Here is a 21,257-nt window from a genome sequence, read left to right as displayed (position 1 = left end):
AGAATCGCTAGGATGACACTAAATACTATTTGAGGGATTGTGGTCAATTTAGGCTGGAAATGATTTTTAGATTTTGATTTCAAATTTATTCTTTCCAGAGAGGCACTGCTATATATATAAAATGGTTTTAGAACTTTATTGTAGAAAGGCAGGGGCTAGGAGAGAAGGTAGAAACAGAGAGGCTGGCCATGGCACGTGCAGAGAAGGGGGAAGGGAGAGAGAGAGAGAAAGAGGGCTAGAGATGAGAGTAAGAAAGGGTGAGAGCTTAAAGAGCGATATTTTTCTTGTATAGCTTTATTTTGGACTTTGTTAGAGATCCTGTCATTATTCTATAAGAACTGTTAGCCTCTTTTCTGCCTCTCCCGATCCTCCTGACTCAATATGTAAGAGACTCCCCCTAACTGCACTCCTGGGATTGTGTGGTGTGGGAGGTGTTTGTATGTGCATCTGTATTTGATGTGTATTCTTATTGATTTGGTTGTATATTAATTTTTACATTGTTATCATGTTTCTTTGATTCTAGTATTTTTTTCCTGTTCTCTATTTTAGGTAGAGATAATTTCCCTGCTAGTTTGAAATATTTTTCCTCTTATATTCATTGTTACAGCTAGGATGTGGAGTCAGTATTGTTAACATAGTTTTAGGATGTACGAATTTTCTACCTTGGTGTCTTGCTTTGCTTGTTTGTAAATGCTTCCTAATTTCTTTGATTATTTTCTATTACATAAAAGATCATGACTTTAAAAAAGCTCCTTGTCTGCCTTAGGTTTTGCCTCTTATTTTCCCTAAAGAGAACATACCAGTTACTCTCCTTATTAGGCACCCGTGACAGGTAAGCACTGCTGGTTTCCAGACTGGTCAGAGATGGAAAACAAGTGAAATCCAACATGTGTATGGGATGAAGCTGGTACAACATAATACTAGTTTATAAGTAAGGTAGTCTATTTCCAGGGTGCCCAAAGGCTTCTTGCTCTTAAATGTATGATGTCAGTGTATTTACATTTTAACCCCTCTTCTCTCTCTTCTTTAAGGGCCACACAGCAATGCTTCATACTGGCTCATGGCATCCCAAAATAAAAGGAGAATTTATGACTTGCTCAAATGATGCGTGAGTATTGTTGGCACTTTTTTGAATGCTTCAGTGGATTCTAGGCTCTCTTTAGCAGTTGTATCATGGCAACCCTAGTAAAGTAAGGAGTAGAGTAGTAGGAATTTTGGTGTTTATGTGTTCCTATTCTTGACTTTGCTTTGACTACTGTCTGCAGTGTAGTTTAGTTAAACAAATAGGGATGCTATGGAAATGAGAGATTTTGTAAATTCCAGTAGAGTTTATCATGGGGCGCACTGGATTAGACTGATGCTAATAGAGGACCTAAATGGCTTTGCAAGTGTGACTAGGATCTCTGCAGTGAAGACTGACTCCATCTGAAATGAGACTGTATCACCGTACAAGCTGGCTGCTCTTCAGCCACAGTTCTGTTGGGGATCACTAACCTTGAAGCACAGACTCCATTATCCATATCCTTTATCACATCCTAGAGAGGTCTGTCAGTAATAAATTCACATCAATTGCAATTTGGCCTTTTTCTTGGCCTTTGACTTAGAATGGCAGTTAGTTCTGAGCTGAGGTGTGGACCATTACACTCTGTTCTGAGGCTCCACCTTTCTGGGCCCTTTGTTCCCTTGGAAGTGAATACTGCAAGATGAAATGACAGGAATACCCAAAGATAAACACTGTAGTTTTATGTGTGGTGATTATTGTTGGATAAAGTTAAACTAAAGGAAATGAAGGGTTGAGAGGGCTGGTGAGGTGGCTTAGTGCGTACAGGTGCCTAACAGCCAAGCTTGATCCGTGGACCCCACATAGTGAAGGGAGAGAGTAGCCCCCTGAAGGTGGTCTAGGATTGCAGGGATACCTTGGCGTGTGTGTGTGTGTGTGTGTGTGTTTCCTTGTGCACACACACATGTAAAACAAACAGAGAACATAGAAGGATTTACCACACATAAAGCAGTTATCATTGTTGTTATCTTATTAAGGTTACGCAGGCCTAGGCCTTGGCAAACATGTAGTTAGTCTATCACTGAACTACAGCTTGACCCTAAGAAAGTCTCCTTTTAGTTGAGATTTAAATCACACAGAGGAGGGTGCTACAAGGGAAGGTGCTTTCCTGACCAAAGTGATCCTGAAACCCTGAGATTCGAAGACAACAGAGCATGTTTGAGGGAAAGAAGATGACTTAGTTGACATTTTGTAGGTTGGTAGGAAAGAAAGCACTATTCTATGGAAACTTACATCTTATTTATGATTTTAACTTTGTATTGACAAGTGGAAGGTGCAGCTTTCCTTCTTGGGTTATTTTTGTTTGGTTTGAAATCACCATTACTGACCTTTTCTATTTATCTGGTTTTTATTTTTTAAGTGTGTGTGTGTGTGTGTGTGTGTGTGTGTGTGTGTGCGCGCGCGGTGAGTGTCGCTGCGTACATGTGTGTGTAGATGCCCTGAGGCATTAGACCCCCCCTAGACCAGCCCCTTGATGTGGGTGCTAGGAACTGTTTTATGCTGTTCCTTGTCTCATTATGGACAACTCATTCAGACATAGTTTCTATAAGAAGAACATGATATAGGCATAAAAAGAACATGGTATAGGCAGCCATTGACCTCAGCTACCTTTCTTGTTACTGTGCTATGCACTAAGTGCTGAACACACCCAGGAGTGTTTGCCAGCCTGTGGCTTCACAGCAGTGTTGGAGTAGAGGGTAGAGTTGTGACTGCTGTAGCCAGTTTTTCATGGAAGGAAGAAAACTGTGAGTTAACTTTGATATACTAGGAGAGAGGGACAATTGATGTTTGTGAGAACTGGGTCCCGTGGACGCTAAGGCGGTGCTTATGGTTTTGTTCTGGCCCAGCTTCTACCAGATTCAATTGAGGAACTCTGACAGTGTGTCACAGATAATCTTGTTCTCTCACTTCCATTCCAGAAGATTCAGTATGAAACAGAGACTGAGGTTAATCTGATCTAGGAATGAAATGAAAGAAGGAAGAGGGGAAGATAGCAGCCTTTTCTGTTTTGTCAACTTTATTAGAGTGTGGCCCACATAAAGCAGCCTTTAATAACATTCTCTTGAAGGAAAATGGTTGTGAAAACCAGATAACACTGAAGATTAAAAATGCTCATGAGAGGAATTTATCTTTACTTGTGGGTTGATAAAATGTGATGGGGAGCCATTTTATAATTTGTAGTAGCTTTGCCTCAGGGTAAGAGTGTGACCCAGGGTAAGAGTATGGCACAGGTTAAGAATGTGACCCACAATAAGAATATGACCAAGGATAAGAGTATGGCACAGGGTAAGAGTATGGCACTGGTATAATTGAGTCCTCAGTGCAGAATCTGTCTAAAGTAGGGAGGATATATATTATGGAGTTTGTGCCTCAATACTCTTAGGATTTCAGAATGCAACCGTTTTGGCGTTAATGCCATAAGAGAAGTGGATATGAGGCTGTGAATATGAGCCTAATATTGCATGATTGGTATCCTTATAAATAAGGTGTGAGGGGTACATATCCCGAGAGAAAGGCCACAGGATGCCACAGTAAGGAAGCCTGTAGCAGTCAGGAAGCCAAGGAGGAATGGCCTTGGAAGAAACGAACTTCCCAAACCCTTCTTTACCAAAGCCTTGAAGCCTCTGGAGCCATTACAAAACGAGTTTCTACAGCTGAGCAACCTAGTGTATAACACGCTGAAGGCTTATCTCATTTTTAATGTGTGTGTGTGTGTGTCTGTCTGTCTGTTAATAGTAGTGTGTGCTTGCAGAGGTCAGAAGAGGGCATCAGACCCCTGGAACTGAGGTTAGAGGAGACTGCTAGCTACCTGATTTGGGTGCTAGGATCTTAGAACTCTGCTTTCCTAAAAGAGCAGCATCGCTCTTAATTACCTAGGCATCTCTCCAGCCTCACTGTGAACATTAACGTTCAGTTCAAAGCCTCTCTTTTTCTTGCAGTTGATAGATGTCATCTACTAAAAAGCATTCTCACAGCTAAAATGGTTAGATTTGGCTGCCACTTCATATGTTTCTGCATGTTTTTAAAATATAATTTTCAAAAACAGTTCTTGCTTGTTCTTAGAGTTGAAAGTACTTTGTGATGATTTTTGTAATGATAATGAAATAACTGGAATTTTCCTTCTTTTTGTCTGTGAATCTGTATATTTTGATATATTCTTTTTTTAGAACAAAACCCACAAAGTGCTAGTGAGATTGTTCAGTAGCTAACAATGGTAGTTAAGTGTCTGGACTTTACGTGGTTGGAGAGAGTAGACTCTTCTCTCCTGGCTTCCATATGTCCTCCGCAGCCTGTGCACCTGTACACGTTCCCAAACAAGTATGTCAGCCAATCAGTACATGAGTGCAAGAATCCCTCAAAAGTTATCCAAGATGTCTATGTGCAACATGTTCATTAAAGCACACGTGCCTCTAGCTCTCAGATGCTCTCCCTCTGTCTGCTGGGCAGCAGCAGTTAAAGTAGCCTACTGTTATTAGCACTTCTGCATGCAAGTGACAACCACAGAAGTTTAGCAACGGAGAGCATCTCACCTGACTCAGTCACCTTACGTGGCTATAAAGGAAGCTGAGGTGCCTGTGTTGGTCTGTCTCTGCGTGGCTGTGCCCTTCCCTCACTTTGTACAGTCCCTGTTCACTCTGTGTACTGTTCCGTGCAGCCTTACTTAAGAGTTGTGAAGGGAAAGGCAGACGTTGAGTTCAGAATTTGTGAGGTTTCCCCTCTATAGCGAAATGCTGGCAAATGGTTTCAGCTGTGGGAAATTGCTTTCTGAGCAAAAATAGAGGGCTGTGTCTTGAAGAAAGCTTTCAAGTGTTTGCATTTTAATGCCTTTTTTTTTTTTTTTTTTGGTGAAGTTTTGTCATCTCCCCAGTGTTTGTTATTCCCTTCTAATCCCATCTACTTTTCTGTAGTAACTCATTGTGAAATGTTTGTCCATGAATTCCAGGGTTTTTAAGCTGGGGAGTAAATGTCTGACTCCATCAGTCATCTGGACGGAGAGAGAGGGAATATGGAAGAGTGGCAGCCGGGTAGTGCACATGTGCAGTAATTCACTGAGGAAAAAATTGTGAGCGCAGACTAGCAGTTTGTAAGCTGAGGGCTAGCCTTCTGCAGCCACCGGGAGAAGCTAAGACACACAAAGAAGTTCACTCTCACTCCAGGCTGCAGTGGTCTGCAGAAAGCCAGGCCACACGTGAGATATTAACACTCCACAGCAGGGGCACCAGGTGGACAGCAGGCAGGAGAGCAGAAGGCTGCCAGTGCTTTGTTTTGGGGAGAACCTGGGGCGTTTTCAGATGGGACTTTGAAGACCAATTCTATAAGTTGCCTTTATGGAAATTAATGACAGAGAAAATGGATTTACTAAGGAATGAAAGGAAATCATATTGTAGATCTTTAAAGATATTACTGTCTAGCACAGGTAAAAATATATGAAGAATCCAGAGGATTTTACTTATAAGTAAAAGATATATAGGTTTTATTTTATTATTTTAAACAGGCATGCATATCCCCCTATCATCCATCTAATGCTGTCCATGGGTGTGGGCATGCCCCTGCCACGGCATGTGTGCAGAGGTCAGAGAATCAGTTTTCTCTTCCTACCATGTGAGCTTGGCACTCAGGTCGTCATGCTTGCTGGCATGACGTCTCACCAGCCCTAAGTTTAATCTCATGTACTGTGAAATGAGGAGAGACATTAAGATTTAGTTAATTTAGTTTCTGCGTCTTTTCTTAGGGCACCCTTTGCAGTGTGACTGTGCGGCCACTCCCATTAGAAGGGCAGGGGCTATTCCATACACCATTCATCTGAGGCAGCCAGCAGCATCACAGAAATGATGGTGTTCATGTAGGCTTCTATTCATTCAGGCCATGACAAGCATCTGATGAAGCCCTCTGCAGGGTGAGCAGTCCGGTACGGTGGAGAAGAGCTCAGTGTCAGCTTAGGCTATTCTAGACCAGCGTAGAAAGCCAGACCTGTGGGAGAGCTTCGGCTACATTGGCAGGGCTGGCACTTGTTAATCCAGTTAAGAGGGAACACCTCAGTGGACTAGTAGTCACGTGAGAAGTGGTACATGTTTGTTCTTCTAAACCATTGAGCTCTATGAATGAGTTATTATGTACAAACTATAAACTACACAGATAATTTTATTGAAGTATGTAGGGTTGTGGTTATAAAGAAAAATATTTGTTCCTATATAACACTGATATGAATAGAAGTAAAATATAATGAGATGTACAAGATTTACATAGCACAGCAAATGTAGAGCATGAGTGGGTCTGTGTATACAGACATGACACACTAAAGTAGACCGTGAGTGGGTCTGTGTGTACAGACGCGACACACTAAAGTAGACTATGAGTGGGTCTGTGTGTACAGATGCGACACTGTTGAGTTGTATACTCCGCGTGCTGTTTGTTTATTGGGCTATTTTAGCTTAAAAAACTCCTTGACGCTTTCAAAAAAAGTCGTGTGTGGTCTTTCTTAATACCTACGTATATAGATGATACTCCCACACCTTTGTTTTCCCCTCATAAAAACTAATTTTTAAGATGTAGAAAAGAAATTCATGAGACTTATAGCTCAACCTTTTCTGACTTAAGTTTTTTGTTTTTTTTTTTGATATATTTTCAGCATGTTTTAAGCCCTGCAATTCACTGTTGTGTAGACTGTGAGATTTGAGTGATTGGGGACTTTCTGCATTGGATTTTTATGCTATAGTTTCCTTTGTGTGTCTCAGATTGCTAGGGTGTATAAGATGTCTGTGGAGAAAAGATTTCTAGTCTTCATTTGGAGAGTGCCAGCACCAAAGAATAGATGCATTAAAGAGCTGAGCAATCACATTAAAGACAAACCAAACAATCCCCTCCATACTCCCAAGTATTTTCTAAGCATAGCCATGCAGCTCTTTGCCTTACTCACAGCAATAGCCTGTATTGTGCTCTTGGGGTAGAGTTCCCTGGAACATACCTTGGGAAATGAAGACCAGCAATAAAAAAATGATTCTGATGATTGAATTCAGTAAATTATAAATATTAAATTTTTATAAGCTCTAAAGACGAATTAGACAGTAAAAAATTTTCCAAGTTTTGGCATGGCGTCATGGAAAGAATATATACTTGTAGTAAGAACTAGAGGAGGTGGGGTGCCCAACAAGTAACTTGCTATTGAAGTTTACATTTCTGAGAAACAGGATGCTGCTGATTTCCAGATCTGAACCTGGGCTAAGTATAGAGCCTGTGTGTTCATGCATAGGTCTGCCGGTCAGTGTGGACGTGAAGGTGCCTTACACGGCTTGGTGAGCGTCTCCTCTTAGAACGTGTGTGGAACATTTTTTTTTTTTCTGGAAAGCTGCTAGGCAGATTTCAGATGGCTTTTTATAATCAATAACATATGTAACCATAATTGTTCAATTCTCTAAAGAGTGGTGGGTCACATAAATGGATTCCAAAAAAGTAAATTTCCTATAACTCAAAGGGTTTTTTTTTTAACTTCAAATATTTTGGAGGGAAACGTTAAAACATTAGTTTTCTGCATTATTCTTGAGTATTTGGAATATAGTTTAACAAATTTATAATGTAAATTATTATCTTGTGGTATGCTATGCCTGAGAGTGTCTTGGCAGTGTAGACCTATTTATAGGGTTTTGGGTTCCCGACTGCTCCCCTGCCTTATTTCTGTTGTAGCTTTTCATTTTAGACCGACAGAAACACCTGTTTCTCCATTAGTTTTCTGTGTCTATCAAGAAGGCTAGAGCTGGAACCATCCAATCCTTCCCTCCCGCTCTCTCCTCCCGCCCTCTCCTCCCTCCCTCCTCCTTCCCCTCTTCCCTTCCCTTCTTTTTTTAAAATTACAGCAAACAAAAGACTATATATAACACATTTTTTTTTAGCACATGGGCTTTTGCCATCCTCTTTGGCTACTAGGAGGCTTTTTGCTGACTTAGTTTCGGGGTGAATTTGTATTGTCTAGGTGGCTGAGCGAGTCATACAGAGTTAGACTCCCAGCAGTTCTGTGTGTGAGGCTGTCATTAAGACAGAAAATGCACGGTTCATAACATGGCCCTGTCATGTTATGCCTAGCTTATATCTATATAAATTTTTTTATTCTCTCAGTTGATACTTTTTTTATAATTTAAAACTGTAGGAATTTTTTAAACTGTCGTCAGCTCTTAGCATTTTAAAGTGAATACCTTTGCTTTTATTTTTGTTCCCTGGGTTATTTGGATATATGTTCATTTAGACGTAAAAACATTTGTATATACTAGATAATTTTGGGGAAGAGTTAGTTTAGCTTAGCAGTGGGGCCAAAATTCCTGAAAATTTCTCATTCAAATTTGTTGCTAGACAACCAATAGAAGATGTTCTACGCTGCCTTTTCTTTTTCTTTTTCTTTTTTTTAAAGAGGGGGTAAGATGGGATTCTTCCTGTATTGCCTCGGCTAGGCCCAGAGTCCTGCACTCAGTTGCTCTCTCCTGACTTAGTCCAGAATTGCTGGGACTCCAGGTGTCAGCAGCTCACTGCTGTGCCTGGCTGCTCTGGCACATCCTAAAGTTCCCTCACTGCACGAGTTCTGGCGATAATGGGGCCCTGTTTGAAATTAATTCCACAATTTAACTGTGCACATACTTGTATTAGTTTGACAAACTGAAGGTTTAAAAGAGAAGAAAGACGTAGGTCATCTTTAATTTGTTCTTCATTTGGTCCATGTAAGAGCCAGTGTTGGACGTTTACATAGGTGGATGGGTTGCAGTGTTGTACTGAGTGGCATGGGCATGTATAGTTAAAGTGTTAATAGGTTAAAAATTCCTTTCTCAAAATAGTTTGTTTTTACTCAGTTTTATGTTGAGAACTGCACAGTAGATACAAAGTCAGTATACTTGAGACAATAATAACATGTCGCAGAGCTAGCAGAGCACATTCTGTCTCTAATGTAATTTAAGCTGTCCTTTGACAATGTTATACATGTATATAATATATTCTAATCATATTCAGCCCCCGTCCTCTCTCTTATTGTCCTCCCACGCACGCCTCTGGAACCCTTCTTTCCACTGAGCTTAAATACAGTTACTTGTGTGAGCATGTGTGAGGGGTTGCATATTGGATGATGCAGCTCATCGGTGTCTGTACCCTCAGCAGCTCCTGGTGGGCCTCCCTCAAGAGTCCCTCGCCATCCCATGCTGGAATATTGACAGTCTGGATTTTGTGCAGGTTTTCGTGTGTAAGCACAGGGACTGTGATGTTCATGGGTGTAAAGTGCGTCTCCTCTGTGGAGTACAGCATTTCACGTCATCCCTTTCATTCATGTACCCTGCTGCCTTGGCAGGGGGATGATAGAAATGTCTACTCAAAAGTCACTCAGTCTCAGCATTGTGACCAGGTAGGAGTGGGCATTCACTGCTGCCTGCGGCACAAAGAAGTTCTCTGACCAAAGTTAGTCAAACTTACTCTGTGGATAAGCATTAATCTGTGTATAAGCATAAATGTTTTGAAGGCAGTTCAACACATGCTCACTTAGCAAAACAGCAGTATAGGCTCTCCCTCCCTAGGACCTCTGACCTCCCTGTGTTTGTAGCACCAGGCAGGATTCGATCAGAAAAATAGAAATTCTTAAACAGGTGGTACTTAGAACTTATAATTAGGGTTCATGACTACAGTTGCCTTGTAAATATCACCATATAGGTAAACGTGTGAGCACCACAGTTTTAATGTTTCACTTAGAATTTAACCACAGATGTATAAAGTGATTGTCCAAATTGGTGTTTATATAAAAGTTTGCTTTGATGTATTTATTATGTACTTATTTTCTATGTCTATGTGTTTTTCTGTGTACGTGGTTTTCTGTGTATATGTTTTTATGTGTATGTGCATGAGCGCTCTGTGCACCGTGTATGTGCAGGTGCTATCAGAGGCCAGAAGAGGGTGTCAGAGCTTCCGGAACTGAAGTTGTAGGCAGTTGAGAGCCTTCCGTTGTGGATGCTGAGAACCAAACTTGTGTCTCAGGCTAGAGCAGCAAGCATTCTGAACTGCCGAGCCACCTCTCCTGCCCCAAGTTATTTATTTGTACACAATTTAACTTGCTATAAAGAAGACAGGATGTGGACTTATTTTTACTTGTAATGTAGCCTGAGAGAAAATGTTGACTAGCATGTATGTGTGTGTACATGTATGTAGAGACCAGAGACTGGTGCCCAGCGTCTCCTCAGTGGCTTCTGCATCCTATTTTTTCACCCTCACAGTAAGATGTGCGTTATTCTCGCTGCTATTCTTTTTAATCCTTTAGTGGGAATCAGTCCCCCTTTCTTTTGCTGTGTTTTGAGTCAGGGGTTCTCATGAATATTGAACTGATTGAACTAGACTGTCTTGTCAGTCATCGCTGCTGTCCTCCGGTGTCCACTTCTTGGATGTACGGCTGTGTCTGGCTCCACAACCCCTCAGTATGAGTTTGGGGGACCAAACTCAGCCCCTCTTGGCTGTATGACATCTTCCTAGCTCCATTATAAATTTCACTTACTTTGTAAGGAACACTAAAGTTTCTATCAAGAAACACATTGCTGTGAAACTTTGGTTCCTAGAAAAGTGCCAGTTTATTGAGACGTTGAGACTTTAGAGTAAATGTTTTGTTAGGAATTGGTGAGAGCAAAACTAGGGATTTATTTACCCATCGATTTTGATGTCCTTTGAAAAGAACCCTGGAAGTCCTTTGAAAAGAACCTCTTTGGTACTATGTGTTCAGAGCCCTGGGTCTGTTTCTAGCACCACATATGTGTGCACAAGAAGAACTGCCTGTAGACTTTTTAATTGTATTTTGGATTTTTAGTGATTTAAAGTAAATATATGCTAACCTAAAGTATTTTAAAATGCTAGGCAGAGAGGAATTTCATGTTTGATTTTAAAGCTGAAATGTCTTGTTTGTGACATCATTGAGTCTGCTTGTGAATCTAATATGTAATAACTCAAACCTGAGACATTATTTCCAGGGTTACTAACGAAACACATGGAGAACTCTTGCTGCCACTCACTTTTTTTTTTTTACTCAAAAAAGTTAATAAATATTGTGGAGGAATTGAATTTCTGAGCAGATAAGTTATTTAGAAGTAACCTTGTCCATGGCCCCATTATACTTGAGTAGCTTCTGTTTAATTTATACTTTTTCTAGTACTTTCGAGATTTATTAAACTATGGTATAAGACTTTACCTTATATGTCCAGGGATAAGACATTTAACGCCACACTGACCGTTACGTATTTTATGCAATGTATTCAGGGAATGCTCACACATTCTGTGTTGCTGTATTCTGTATGCAGCAAGCATAATATGTTTACACCTTCAAAACTGTTGGATCAATGTTTGATAAATTCCAAGTGTTTTGTAGTTCACTATATAGTTTTACAGTTTTTAATTAACAATTTCTCTTGGCCAAGAAACATCAATACTGAATAATTCATATGTAGGGATTATAAACTGGGGAAATGCTAGTTAGCATTTTTCTTTCTTTTTGGAGATTCATATAAAAATGTCAATATAATTTTAAGATTTCAGAATAGCTATTTTTATATGGTTGTTTTAAGTTCATTAATTTGCGTGTTTATTTTTAAAGAAGAATGTGGAAGTCTGCAAGAAATTGTAGGGTATGTTTGTTTACTAGAATGCCATTAACAGGATTTGACAGAGGTAGCTTGAATTTCTTCTGGGGATTTCTCGGTCAAGGTAGTATCAGATGGACTGGTCAAGGTAGTATCAGATGGACTGGCGCAGTCCCTGCGTTTCTAAATGAACGTGTGTGCTCCCAGGACAGCTGCGGTGTGTGCTGTGTTAGCTGCTTTCTGGGGAGGAGAGTGGGAAGAATGGTGCTCCTGTGAGAAGTCATAAAATGAATTTTGTTATGGGAATGGGAATGAAAGGTGTTTACAGATTATATACTTTGTAATTCTTGAAACTCATAAATAAAGATAAAGATATGTTCTTTTTGCTTTGACGGATTTTTCCTCTCAAAGACATGGATATAATGAGAATTCTTGTCAAAATTACCAAATTTATTTGCATTGTATTTCTTAATCCATTTTTCTGTTGTGCCTTATAACCCCGACTCCACCTCTTCCTTGGACACGTGTCCTCATCTTTTGGCTCCCTGTTGCCATGAGTTAGAGTGGCAGGTTAGCAGGCACGCTTTTTAAGGAAGTGTGAAGAATGAGTTGACCTTTCTACTAGTTCTCCCTAAACTTTGTAAGTTTATACAACTCGGTTAGCTATTTCTGTCTTGTAAACTGTCCCTCCTGTGATAATGCTTCTGAAATTTATCTTGATGGAAGTGTTAGCTTTTGTTACTGCCTTTAAAATTGTGCCCCCAGTAAAACCAGCAGCTCTCTCCTGGAGAAACCTTTCCTGTTAGTAACAAAACAAAGCAGGAGAAAATGTGAAGGTTTCAGAAACTGTTGATTACTGGGTTCTCTGTAGTGGGCTGGGACCTGTTAGTTAGAATGAAACACAAGTTCTCTGTGTCAGCTTATCATGAAGCACATATGCATTATACAGGTTGGTTTATACCTCACGGAGTTCCCTGAGTCCTACAGTAACCGTCAAAAAAAGTATCTTTGTGGAAAAATCAAGATTCACAGATTATATTTTGTCCAGCAGAAATTGATGTACAAAAGTCTATCTTTACATCTAATAAGCAGAGGAGTGGACCAGCTTTTTGTTTATACTATGTAACTATGTAGTAATTACTATTTAACCTTACCCAGGCATCTTTCCTTATGTGTCCAAATAGGCACCATCTTACAAACCTTTCTCATAATCTACGTGATTTGTTATTTTTTTATCGAGTAATATAGCTTTTCCAAATTGTTTTTAGATTCCTCAATTCCTTTCTGTTTTTGCTGTAAAACTGCCTTGCCTGTCAACTAGCATGTTCATTGACAGCCTATTGCATGGGTTTAGCTAGAGACTAGATAAATGAGACAGTCCCGAGGATTTATAATACCGTAGACATTCACAAATTCTCATAAAAAAAGCAAGTAGGTGTAAGCATGCCATGTGTTACTAAGATTTACGAGGGGCCTAAAGCGGTCTGGAGGGCGCGTTTATGAGGAGTCGATGCTTAGCCTTAGCTTGGTAAAAAGAGTGGTTGTTTGTATTCAGGGAGAGGAGCGTGCTTTTTTCTTCTTTTAAAAAAAACTGACAGGAGGTTGCTCTGTGTATCCTTGGCTGTCCTGGAACTCTCTCTGTAGACCTGTCTGGCCTTGAATTCACAGATCTCTGCCTGCCTCAGCCTCCCTAGTAATGAGATTAAAACATCTACCTCCACCACCCAGCTAAGAGGATAGATACCTCTTTGGATGTAGTAAACAGCACTATATAGTATATGTATTATATATTATATTATGTATTTTATATAATATATTGTATATATTATAACAGACACACTTTAAGATGAGGGTGATGGTGCTCAGATGTATAACCCAGCACTTGAAATGCTAAAGCAGGAGGTTTGCTGCGAGTTTGAAGCCACCCTGTGCTACATAGTGAGTTCCAGACCAGCCTGGGCTCAAGTGATATCCTGTTTAAAACAACAACAAAAAACTCCTCAGTAAAACAGCAACAAAACCTAGACAGGCATAGAAAATCTGACATTATTAAATAAGAGGGAACAAAATAGAGAGCTGCGTGAGGTAGGTTCTTGGTAGACATGTTAGTCAACCTTCGCAGTTTTTTTTTTTTTTTTTTTTAAATTTTTATTTATTTTATTATTATATGTAAGTACACTGTAGCTGTCTTCAGACACACCAGAAGAGGGAGTCAGATCTTGTTACGGATGGCTGTGAGCCACCATGTGGTTGCTGGGATTCGAACTCTGGACCTTCGGAAGAGCAGTCGGGTGCTCTTACCCACTGAGCCATCTCACCAGCCCCCTTCGCAGTTTTAAGAAGGGGAAATAATGATCAGATTTATGTGAAAATGACTGTGGCATCTTTTTGTATTGGTGGTCAGAGAGGAATTTTTTGTATGTTAGGTCTGTGTTTTTGTTGTCTTTGGTGGCTGTTTTGTTTTGTTTTTCTTTTTTGAGACAGGATTTTTCTCTGTAACCCAGGCTGGCTTGGAACCGTTATGGAACCTAGCCTGTCCTAAAACTCACAGCTGTCCTCCTGCTAAAATTCTCTGTTTTTGTCAGAGAAATTTTTCAGCCCAAGAAGTGCCCAGTTGCTGCTGCTGCTTTTTAAAATGATACTTCCTTTGACTGTAAGAAGTTGAATTCTGCCCCTGAGCTGTGGCCCCACCCTGGTTCTTTTCTGCCTGTGGAGTTTCACAGATCTCTCTGTAGATGCTGATGTATGAGGCAGGAATCATTAAGTCAGTCTGTTACCTGGCTTTCCTAATAGAAAAGTTGGCACCGACAGAGGTGACTCACCACTGGTCACAGTAAGCAATTGAGAGCATCCCAATTCCTTGACATAATTTGTTTTAGATTTAGGAGATTAAAACCACCAATTCATATGTCCTTTTTTTCCAAACTGTGAATTGGGTAGTAGATAACAAAATATATGAAACCTACTGTCTGAGGATATATGGGTAGTAGATAACAAAATATATGAAACCTACTGTCTGAGGATATATGGGTAGTAGATAACAAAATATATGAAACCTACTGTCTGAGGATATATGGGTAGTAGATAACAAAGTATATGAAACCTACTGTCTGAGGATATATGGGAGACAATGATGAAGAAGATTGTTAGGCGCAGCAACTTTTTAAATGTATCAGTGAGGTCCCTGAGATCCTGAAGCCAGAATTATTTTCATAATGACATCAAACCTTCATTTGGTATTTTCTCCACTGTGTGGCCATTTGTAGTGATGCCAGGGATACAGGGAAAAGCCCTCCTGGCCCCTATCCAGGTGGTGGCAGCAGCGTGTACTGGAAGCCACTGTGTTTGCACTGCCGGGCACTTAGAGCCAAGTGGAAGAGGAGGACTAAAAGCGCACCAGTTTCCCTTCCGAGTGTCCTTGATGAAACAGTAGAAATGAGCTTCAGCACATGGCCCTCCTGCATGCTTGTTTTAGCACTCCTTCTGAGATGGGGAAGGGTGCTTCAGGACTCTGGTGCAGCCAAAGAAGGAGCCAAAGGAGCCAAAGGAGCCAAAGGAGCATTTCCTGCCAGCAGGAAAACTATCTACGTGGTGGTTTTCTCTAGTGAGCATATAGATATACATTATATATAATATATACATATATATATATATATAAATCTTTTAAAGGCTCTGTCAGGTTTTTGTCAGAGATTTTTTTTTAAAGAAAGGATGGGGAAGAGGACGAGGATGAAGACAAAGATGAAGAAGAAGTCAGATGCCATTTTAAGGAAAACAGTTGGGAGCTTTTGTGCCCACTTATTTTTTTAAGTTGAATTTAAAAATTTCAGAATTTATATCTGTGTTTGAACTTGGTAGCTGCCCAATACTAAGGGAACTTTTTAGCCTGCAGTGTTCTTTACATGAGCAATGCACAAAGCTCCGCGTCAGGCACAGTGGAGGGCTGGTTCAAGGGGCAGGATCCCACGCTACCCACACTCAAGAAGATGCCACTTTGAAGGAATCCACAACTGTCTCACATGGCTGCTAAAGTACTTCTTCTTCTGCATCTCTATGTGCGGGACTTTATTCTTTTTTTTCTTTTCTTTTTTTCTTTTTATACATGACTCTTCTATAGTCTTCCTCCTCCCCCTCCCCTCCCCTCCCCCTTCCCCCTCCCTTCCCCTTCCTCCTTGTCCTCCTCTTCTTCTAGAATTATTTATTTTATTTTAGGAATATGAGAACATTGTAGTTTTCTTTAGCATGCCAGAAGAGGGCATAGGATCCCACTACAGATGGTTGTAAGCCACCATGTGGTTACTGGGCATTAAACTCAGGACCTGTAGAATAGCAGTCAGTGCTCTTAATGCTGAGTGAGCCATCTCTCCACCCCTCCTCCTATACTATTAGGTACATATGCTAATGCTATTTGAATTACTGTTTTAATGTCATTTTCAGTAGAATATTATTTCATTAAATGATCTTTTAATTTATTTTGTAATTTTAATCAGGTGTCATCTCTTCTAAATTAGTAATACTGTTTTTAACTAGACAAGATGTCTCAGTACTGTGGGAAATTATAGTTGCAGTGTATGGACAATAAGAAGGGATGGGGCAGTTAATCTTATAAAACAGAGTAAATGGAGCCCTTATCAAGGTGAGGGTAATGGAACTTTAGTCAAAGTGAATTTCTTTATATGTGGAACCCAGGTGTCAGTCGGTTACTGATACAGTGAGACTCTGAAATAGCAGTATAAGAGGGTCCTCAAATGTTCAGCTGTCTAGAGGATAGAATATTAAACACAGGGTTCTTGTGAAATGGATCAAATAAAGGGTGAGCCATTGTTGATAGTAGGAACTAATGGCTGATTCAACATTTTTTGACGTTTTTATTTCCTGTTTGAATTGGAATCATAATTAGAAAATCATTGAAATTCTTGTTTTCAATAGATTGTAAGTAACTTGGGGTCGGGGGGAATCATCTGAATTGAACAGCGTGTTTCTGGCCGTGGTAGTTACAGAGTGTATGATAGGGAGTGAAATGTGTGGTCTGTCAGCAAGAGGAACTGTAAGCCGTTGTTGCACAACTGCACATGACATTTATGAAGTTCATTCTAAAGAAGCTTTAACAACATCACTGATGCTGATGGCCACCCAAGCAGCTATCGTGATTAACGCGATGGGCTCCAAAGAGCACTGGCGAGTCACAAACCCTGAGTAAATCAGACAAGAGTTTACTAAATATGGGCTATTTAGCTTTTCAGTGAGTGTATGGAGACAGACTTTTCACAAGGCGTTTTTTGTGCTAGCCAGTGTCACTGAGCTTGTCGCACGCCAGGTGCACCCTCAGGGTCCTTCTGATTAACTCACTTCATTCTCTCACAAAAGATGACGGGGATTCCTAGTACTTCTTTTCCAGACAAAAATGAAATTTTAAACTCCATTCTGGGATGCATGATAGGAAAGGGTGGAAGGTGGGTCAGGCTCAGTGAAAAGAGGACGATTTTAGTGTTGTCAGTGGTGACAGGTAAATGCAGTTTTAAGTGCTTGACTTCATGTAATAAAATACTGTCTTCTGGTTCATGGCAATTCTGAATGTTTTATTAAGTATCTCACTAAGTATATTATGAAATATACAGAATATGAACATATCATGGCACTAATATCCCTTTATTAAATACTCTACATTTGCTAAGAACTAAAAACAGTTGTATATCAAATGTTACTACTGTCCTGATTGTCTCAGTTCCAGTAGTAATAACATCTGTAGGAATTCCTGGTTCTGGATGCAGAGAAAGCCCCTGTCCTATGAATGTAATTTCCAAGAGAAGTATCATTTGTTTTGATTACTTACTGTGATATCTGTCTATATTTTTCTGACATAGTTTGCTAAGTATTTTTAAGTTTCTAAGTTGTATATGTAGTTGGTTCTAAATTTTATTTTTTTTGAGTTTGTGATTGTGTGTGTGTGTGTGTATGTGTATATGTATGTGTGTGTGTATGCATGTATGTGTATGTATGTTGCATATGTATTTGTCACAGTACATATGTGGTGGTCAGAGGATCATGGACAGAGGTCAACTCTTTGAAGTGGGTGTCAGGGATCCACTTAGCATGTCAGGGATAGAAGACAGATATGTTACCTGCTAAGTCATCTCACCCCCTCATCCCAAATGTGTTTGCATCATATTTCACTTTGACACTTAAAAAAATTTCCTTGTTGACGGTTTATATCTCTTTGCATTATTATAATATAGTAAAAGTGGTGCTATATTTAAAGTTACACAAATACATCTTCTTGTGTGTTTGGAATCATATGGTCCTTTAAACAATGCAAAATGCTAATGCTATGTAAATACTTATGCTGCACTGTGTAGGGGTATAGACAGTGTCAGCAGCCACACAGTGCGCTTTCTGAATGCTTTCTCCCTGGCATCTTCAGTTAAATGCAGCCTTTAGCCATCTCATTTGTGCACGTGGTGCGAGGCTTTGAGCTGAACGCAGTGAGAGGGAAGCCCCCGGCCCTTACTCTCCGGGTGTTGTGGTTGCCCGTGATCACTGAGCTCTGCTTTACATCTTACAGCAAGAGGAGGGGACGGCTCACACTGGGTTCTTAATTTCTAGAGCTCTGCTCTTCCTGAGGGGTGCAGGGTAATGGCAATGTTTATAAATACCTCCTTCATGCTCACAGTTTATTTTCTCTGCCTTATCTTCTACTTACACGTATTTATAGAGATAAACTTTAAGTCTCCTATAGAGAAAACCAGGATGTTATACACAAATCTTACTATTGAAGTAGTATGTCTAACTTGCTGCATCTGGTAAGAATTAGCAAGAATATTAAAAGCTCATCTTCTGTTGATGTTTTCATAACTACATATATTGATTTTCCCGATTTTTCCCACTAAGAGATGAGTTGAGCTTTTCTATGGTGTGGGTTTGTATTACCTCTGTTTTCTCGGTGCCTTCCTCTTCCCCTCCTTCCTCACCTTTATCTGGTTTCTTACTTCCATCTCTCATTTCACCACCAAATATGGATCCATAGTCAACTTCTGTAAAGTTGAATGGAAATATTAATTTGAATGTTATTTACCAAAAATGTTAATTAATATAAATACAAATTCTTTGGAAAGCCTTGAAAAATTATAAATTATCTTTTGGTAATCTTTAGTGACCTTAAGTTTATTTATTTTTCTTTTTATATTTAAAAATGTCATTTGCTTTAGTTTCTATTTCTGCTTTGACTAGTGAAGTCCATTTCATTGTATTTCTTGCTTATATTTGTAATCTCTAGAAAATATTTTAATAACTTTTAAAAATCTTTGATAGAACAAGACTCTGATATTTTGATTAACCAATTTAAAACTAGTGCTAAGTAATAATGGGAATTTAAAGTGACGATAGACTAATATTGACTGAGTGTTGTTGCTTAGTGTGGGTCATGACTTGGCATAATTCAAGAGACGGAGACAGCTACTACCTTTACTCAGTGATCAGAGGGCGTGTTCTGGACTCACAGGTCTGCACTACCATTAAGTGACTCTCCGCTTTTCCTCTCTCAAAAGCCATCTCAGTGTCCGCTGTGCAGCATGTTTTTCTCAAAGTGGAGCATTTCTGTTGAGAGCTAGAATACCTGACTGTGGAGGAAAAGGGAACGTTCCCCTCCACCCTCCAAATGCTTGCTGGAGCAGTTTAAGCCGGCAAAAGGCTCCACATTGACTTGGGATGAAGTTTCTTGGGCTGCTGAACAGACAACAGAATGTGAAGATGTCCCATGAGATGGAAATAGAGGATAATCATGTGACAGACGTCTGTCCAGGCATGGTTTTCTGGCCACTAAAATTTCAGTTAAGAAGATGGAAGACAATTATGTTCTTCTGAAAACTATAGAAGATCTGTCTGTATTTTAGGTGGGAAAATCAAGGGAAGACCTGAGGGATCTTAATTCTAAATCCCCCTCGGCTTGTCAAATCATCAGTTTTGGGGTATAGTTTTCTGAGCTCCAGTATTCTTGAGCTCCTGAGAACATGGACCATTTCCAAGATACAGGCATCCCTTTATGGGACTTGCAGTTGAAAATCAATTGGATCATCTGCTGGGTAAGCCACATAAGAACCAGCATCTTGATTATTTCGGATCGAGAACCTCTCTTTCTTAAATTGCTGCTTCAGTACATTTTAAAATTTATTTTTATTAGTTTATAAGTGTTTCATGTGTATTATTTCATGTGTCTGTGTGCACCATGTGTGTGTCGTGCCTGCAGAGGCTGGAAGAGGGCATGGGATCCTTTTATACTGGATGTACAGATGGTTGTGAGTCAACATGCAGGGGCTGGGAATCAAACCGGGGTTCTCTGGAACCCAGTTTTGTTTGTTTCTTGCTCACTAAACAAACTGTATGTAATTATTATTTGGTTCCTACAAGAATTTATTCAAAATTTTTTTTTTTTGGCTATGTACTCAAATTACAATTCACTGGTGTGCTTCAGTTGTTCATTTCTAAAAGCAAAGCAAAGCAAAGCAAAGCAAAGCAAAGCAAAGCAAAGCAAAGCAAAGCAAACAAAATCCCTCCAGAAAACAAAGGCCAGGGAGATAGTTCAGGTGGTAAGATGTTTGTGGTATAGGCACAGGCCCTGGGTTTAGTCCCTAGCACTTGTAGAAAGCTAAGCATGCACTTGTAATCCTAGAGCCTAAGTCCCAGGTCAGTTTGACAGACTCTTGAGAATAACCCCTGAGGTTGACCTTTGGCCTCCATACACACAGGCACACATATATCATATACCTCCTCATACACCCTGAGGGGGAAGGGCCGGGGGAGAGGGAGTTACAGGGTCTACAGAATCATTTTTTTTTTTCAAAGCTTTGAGACAATTATATCTTCTCTGGGCCTTCCACAGATAATCCACCAGCCAATTTATTCATCACAGGAATAAGACTTACGTAGCCTAAGACAAAAAGTAAAAGTTGAAGCATCAGTCTCCCTCCTCAGATGTTGACTCTGGCTAAGGCAGTCTGGATGACTGTCAGGCTCATGTCAGGAATAGAAGTGCCGTTATTAAATGACATCTCAATGGAGTATAGTCTGTCATATGTCCCTTCAAAGTAGACCTATGAGGGATAGTCATGGTTAACTGTTCTAGCTTCTCTGTATCTCTTAGTAATGGTATGTGGGCTATCCTGCCATTTCCTTAAATGTTTCCTAATTCTTTTCTCTTACTATTGTCTCTTTGATTCATGCCCCGGTTCCTCTATAGCCTCTCCCAAGTGTCAGGAGGGTAGAACTAACTGTACAAAACAGGGATGAGGCTATTATAGTCAATATGTAAGCCTATATTCTAAAACTCTTTCATTAATATTTATCGTTCTGCCAGGTGTGGTGGCACACACAGGTAATCCCAGCACTCTGGAATCTGAGGCAGCAGGATTGTGGATTTATGGCCACCCGGAGGCCAGCTTGTGCCACAGAGTGAGACCCTCTTTCAAGAAAGAGAATAAGTCTTCCTGGCTGACTGAAGAGATGCTCAGTATTATGCTAAAGCAAGGGTTTAATTATATAAGATATTTTTACATGCCACATAACTTAAAAGGCAGCAGTAAACAGAGCAGTCACGTTCCTGGAGCAAAGGAAGGATGGTGGGG

The 21,257-nt window shown here is 40.0% G+C and overlaps 1 protein-coding gene across 2 annotated transcripts in view; it reads left to right on the top strand.

The window, feature by feature from the left end:
- Wdr70 (WD repeat domain 70) overlaps positions 1–21,257 on the top strand; it is a 226,155-nt gene that overhangs the window by 78,513 nt on the left and 126,385 nt on the right. For both annotated transcript variants that reach the window (NM_001081402.1, XM_017316701.2), the window contains exon 9: positions 1,032–1,108. In NM_001081402.1, coding sequence (NP_001074871.1) covers positions 1,032–1,108 — 77 coding nt within the window. The remainder of the gene's footprint in view (positions 1–1,031; positions 1,109–21,257) is intronic.

The sequence above is a fragment of the Mus musculus genome, chromosome 15 (genome assembly GCF_000001635.26).
Source record: "Mus musculus strain C57BL/6J chromosome 15, GRCm38.p6 C57BL/6J".
Classification (NCBI taxonomy): Eukaryota; Metazoa; Chordata; class Mammalia; order Rodentia; family Muridae; genus Mus; species Mus musculus.
This window is presented reverse-complemented; position numbering and strand designations above follow the sequence as displayed.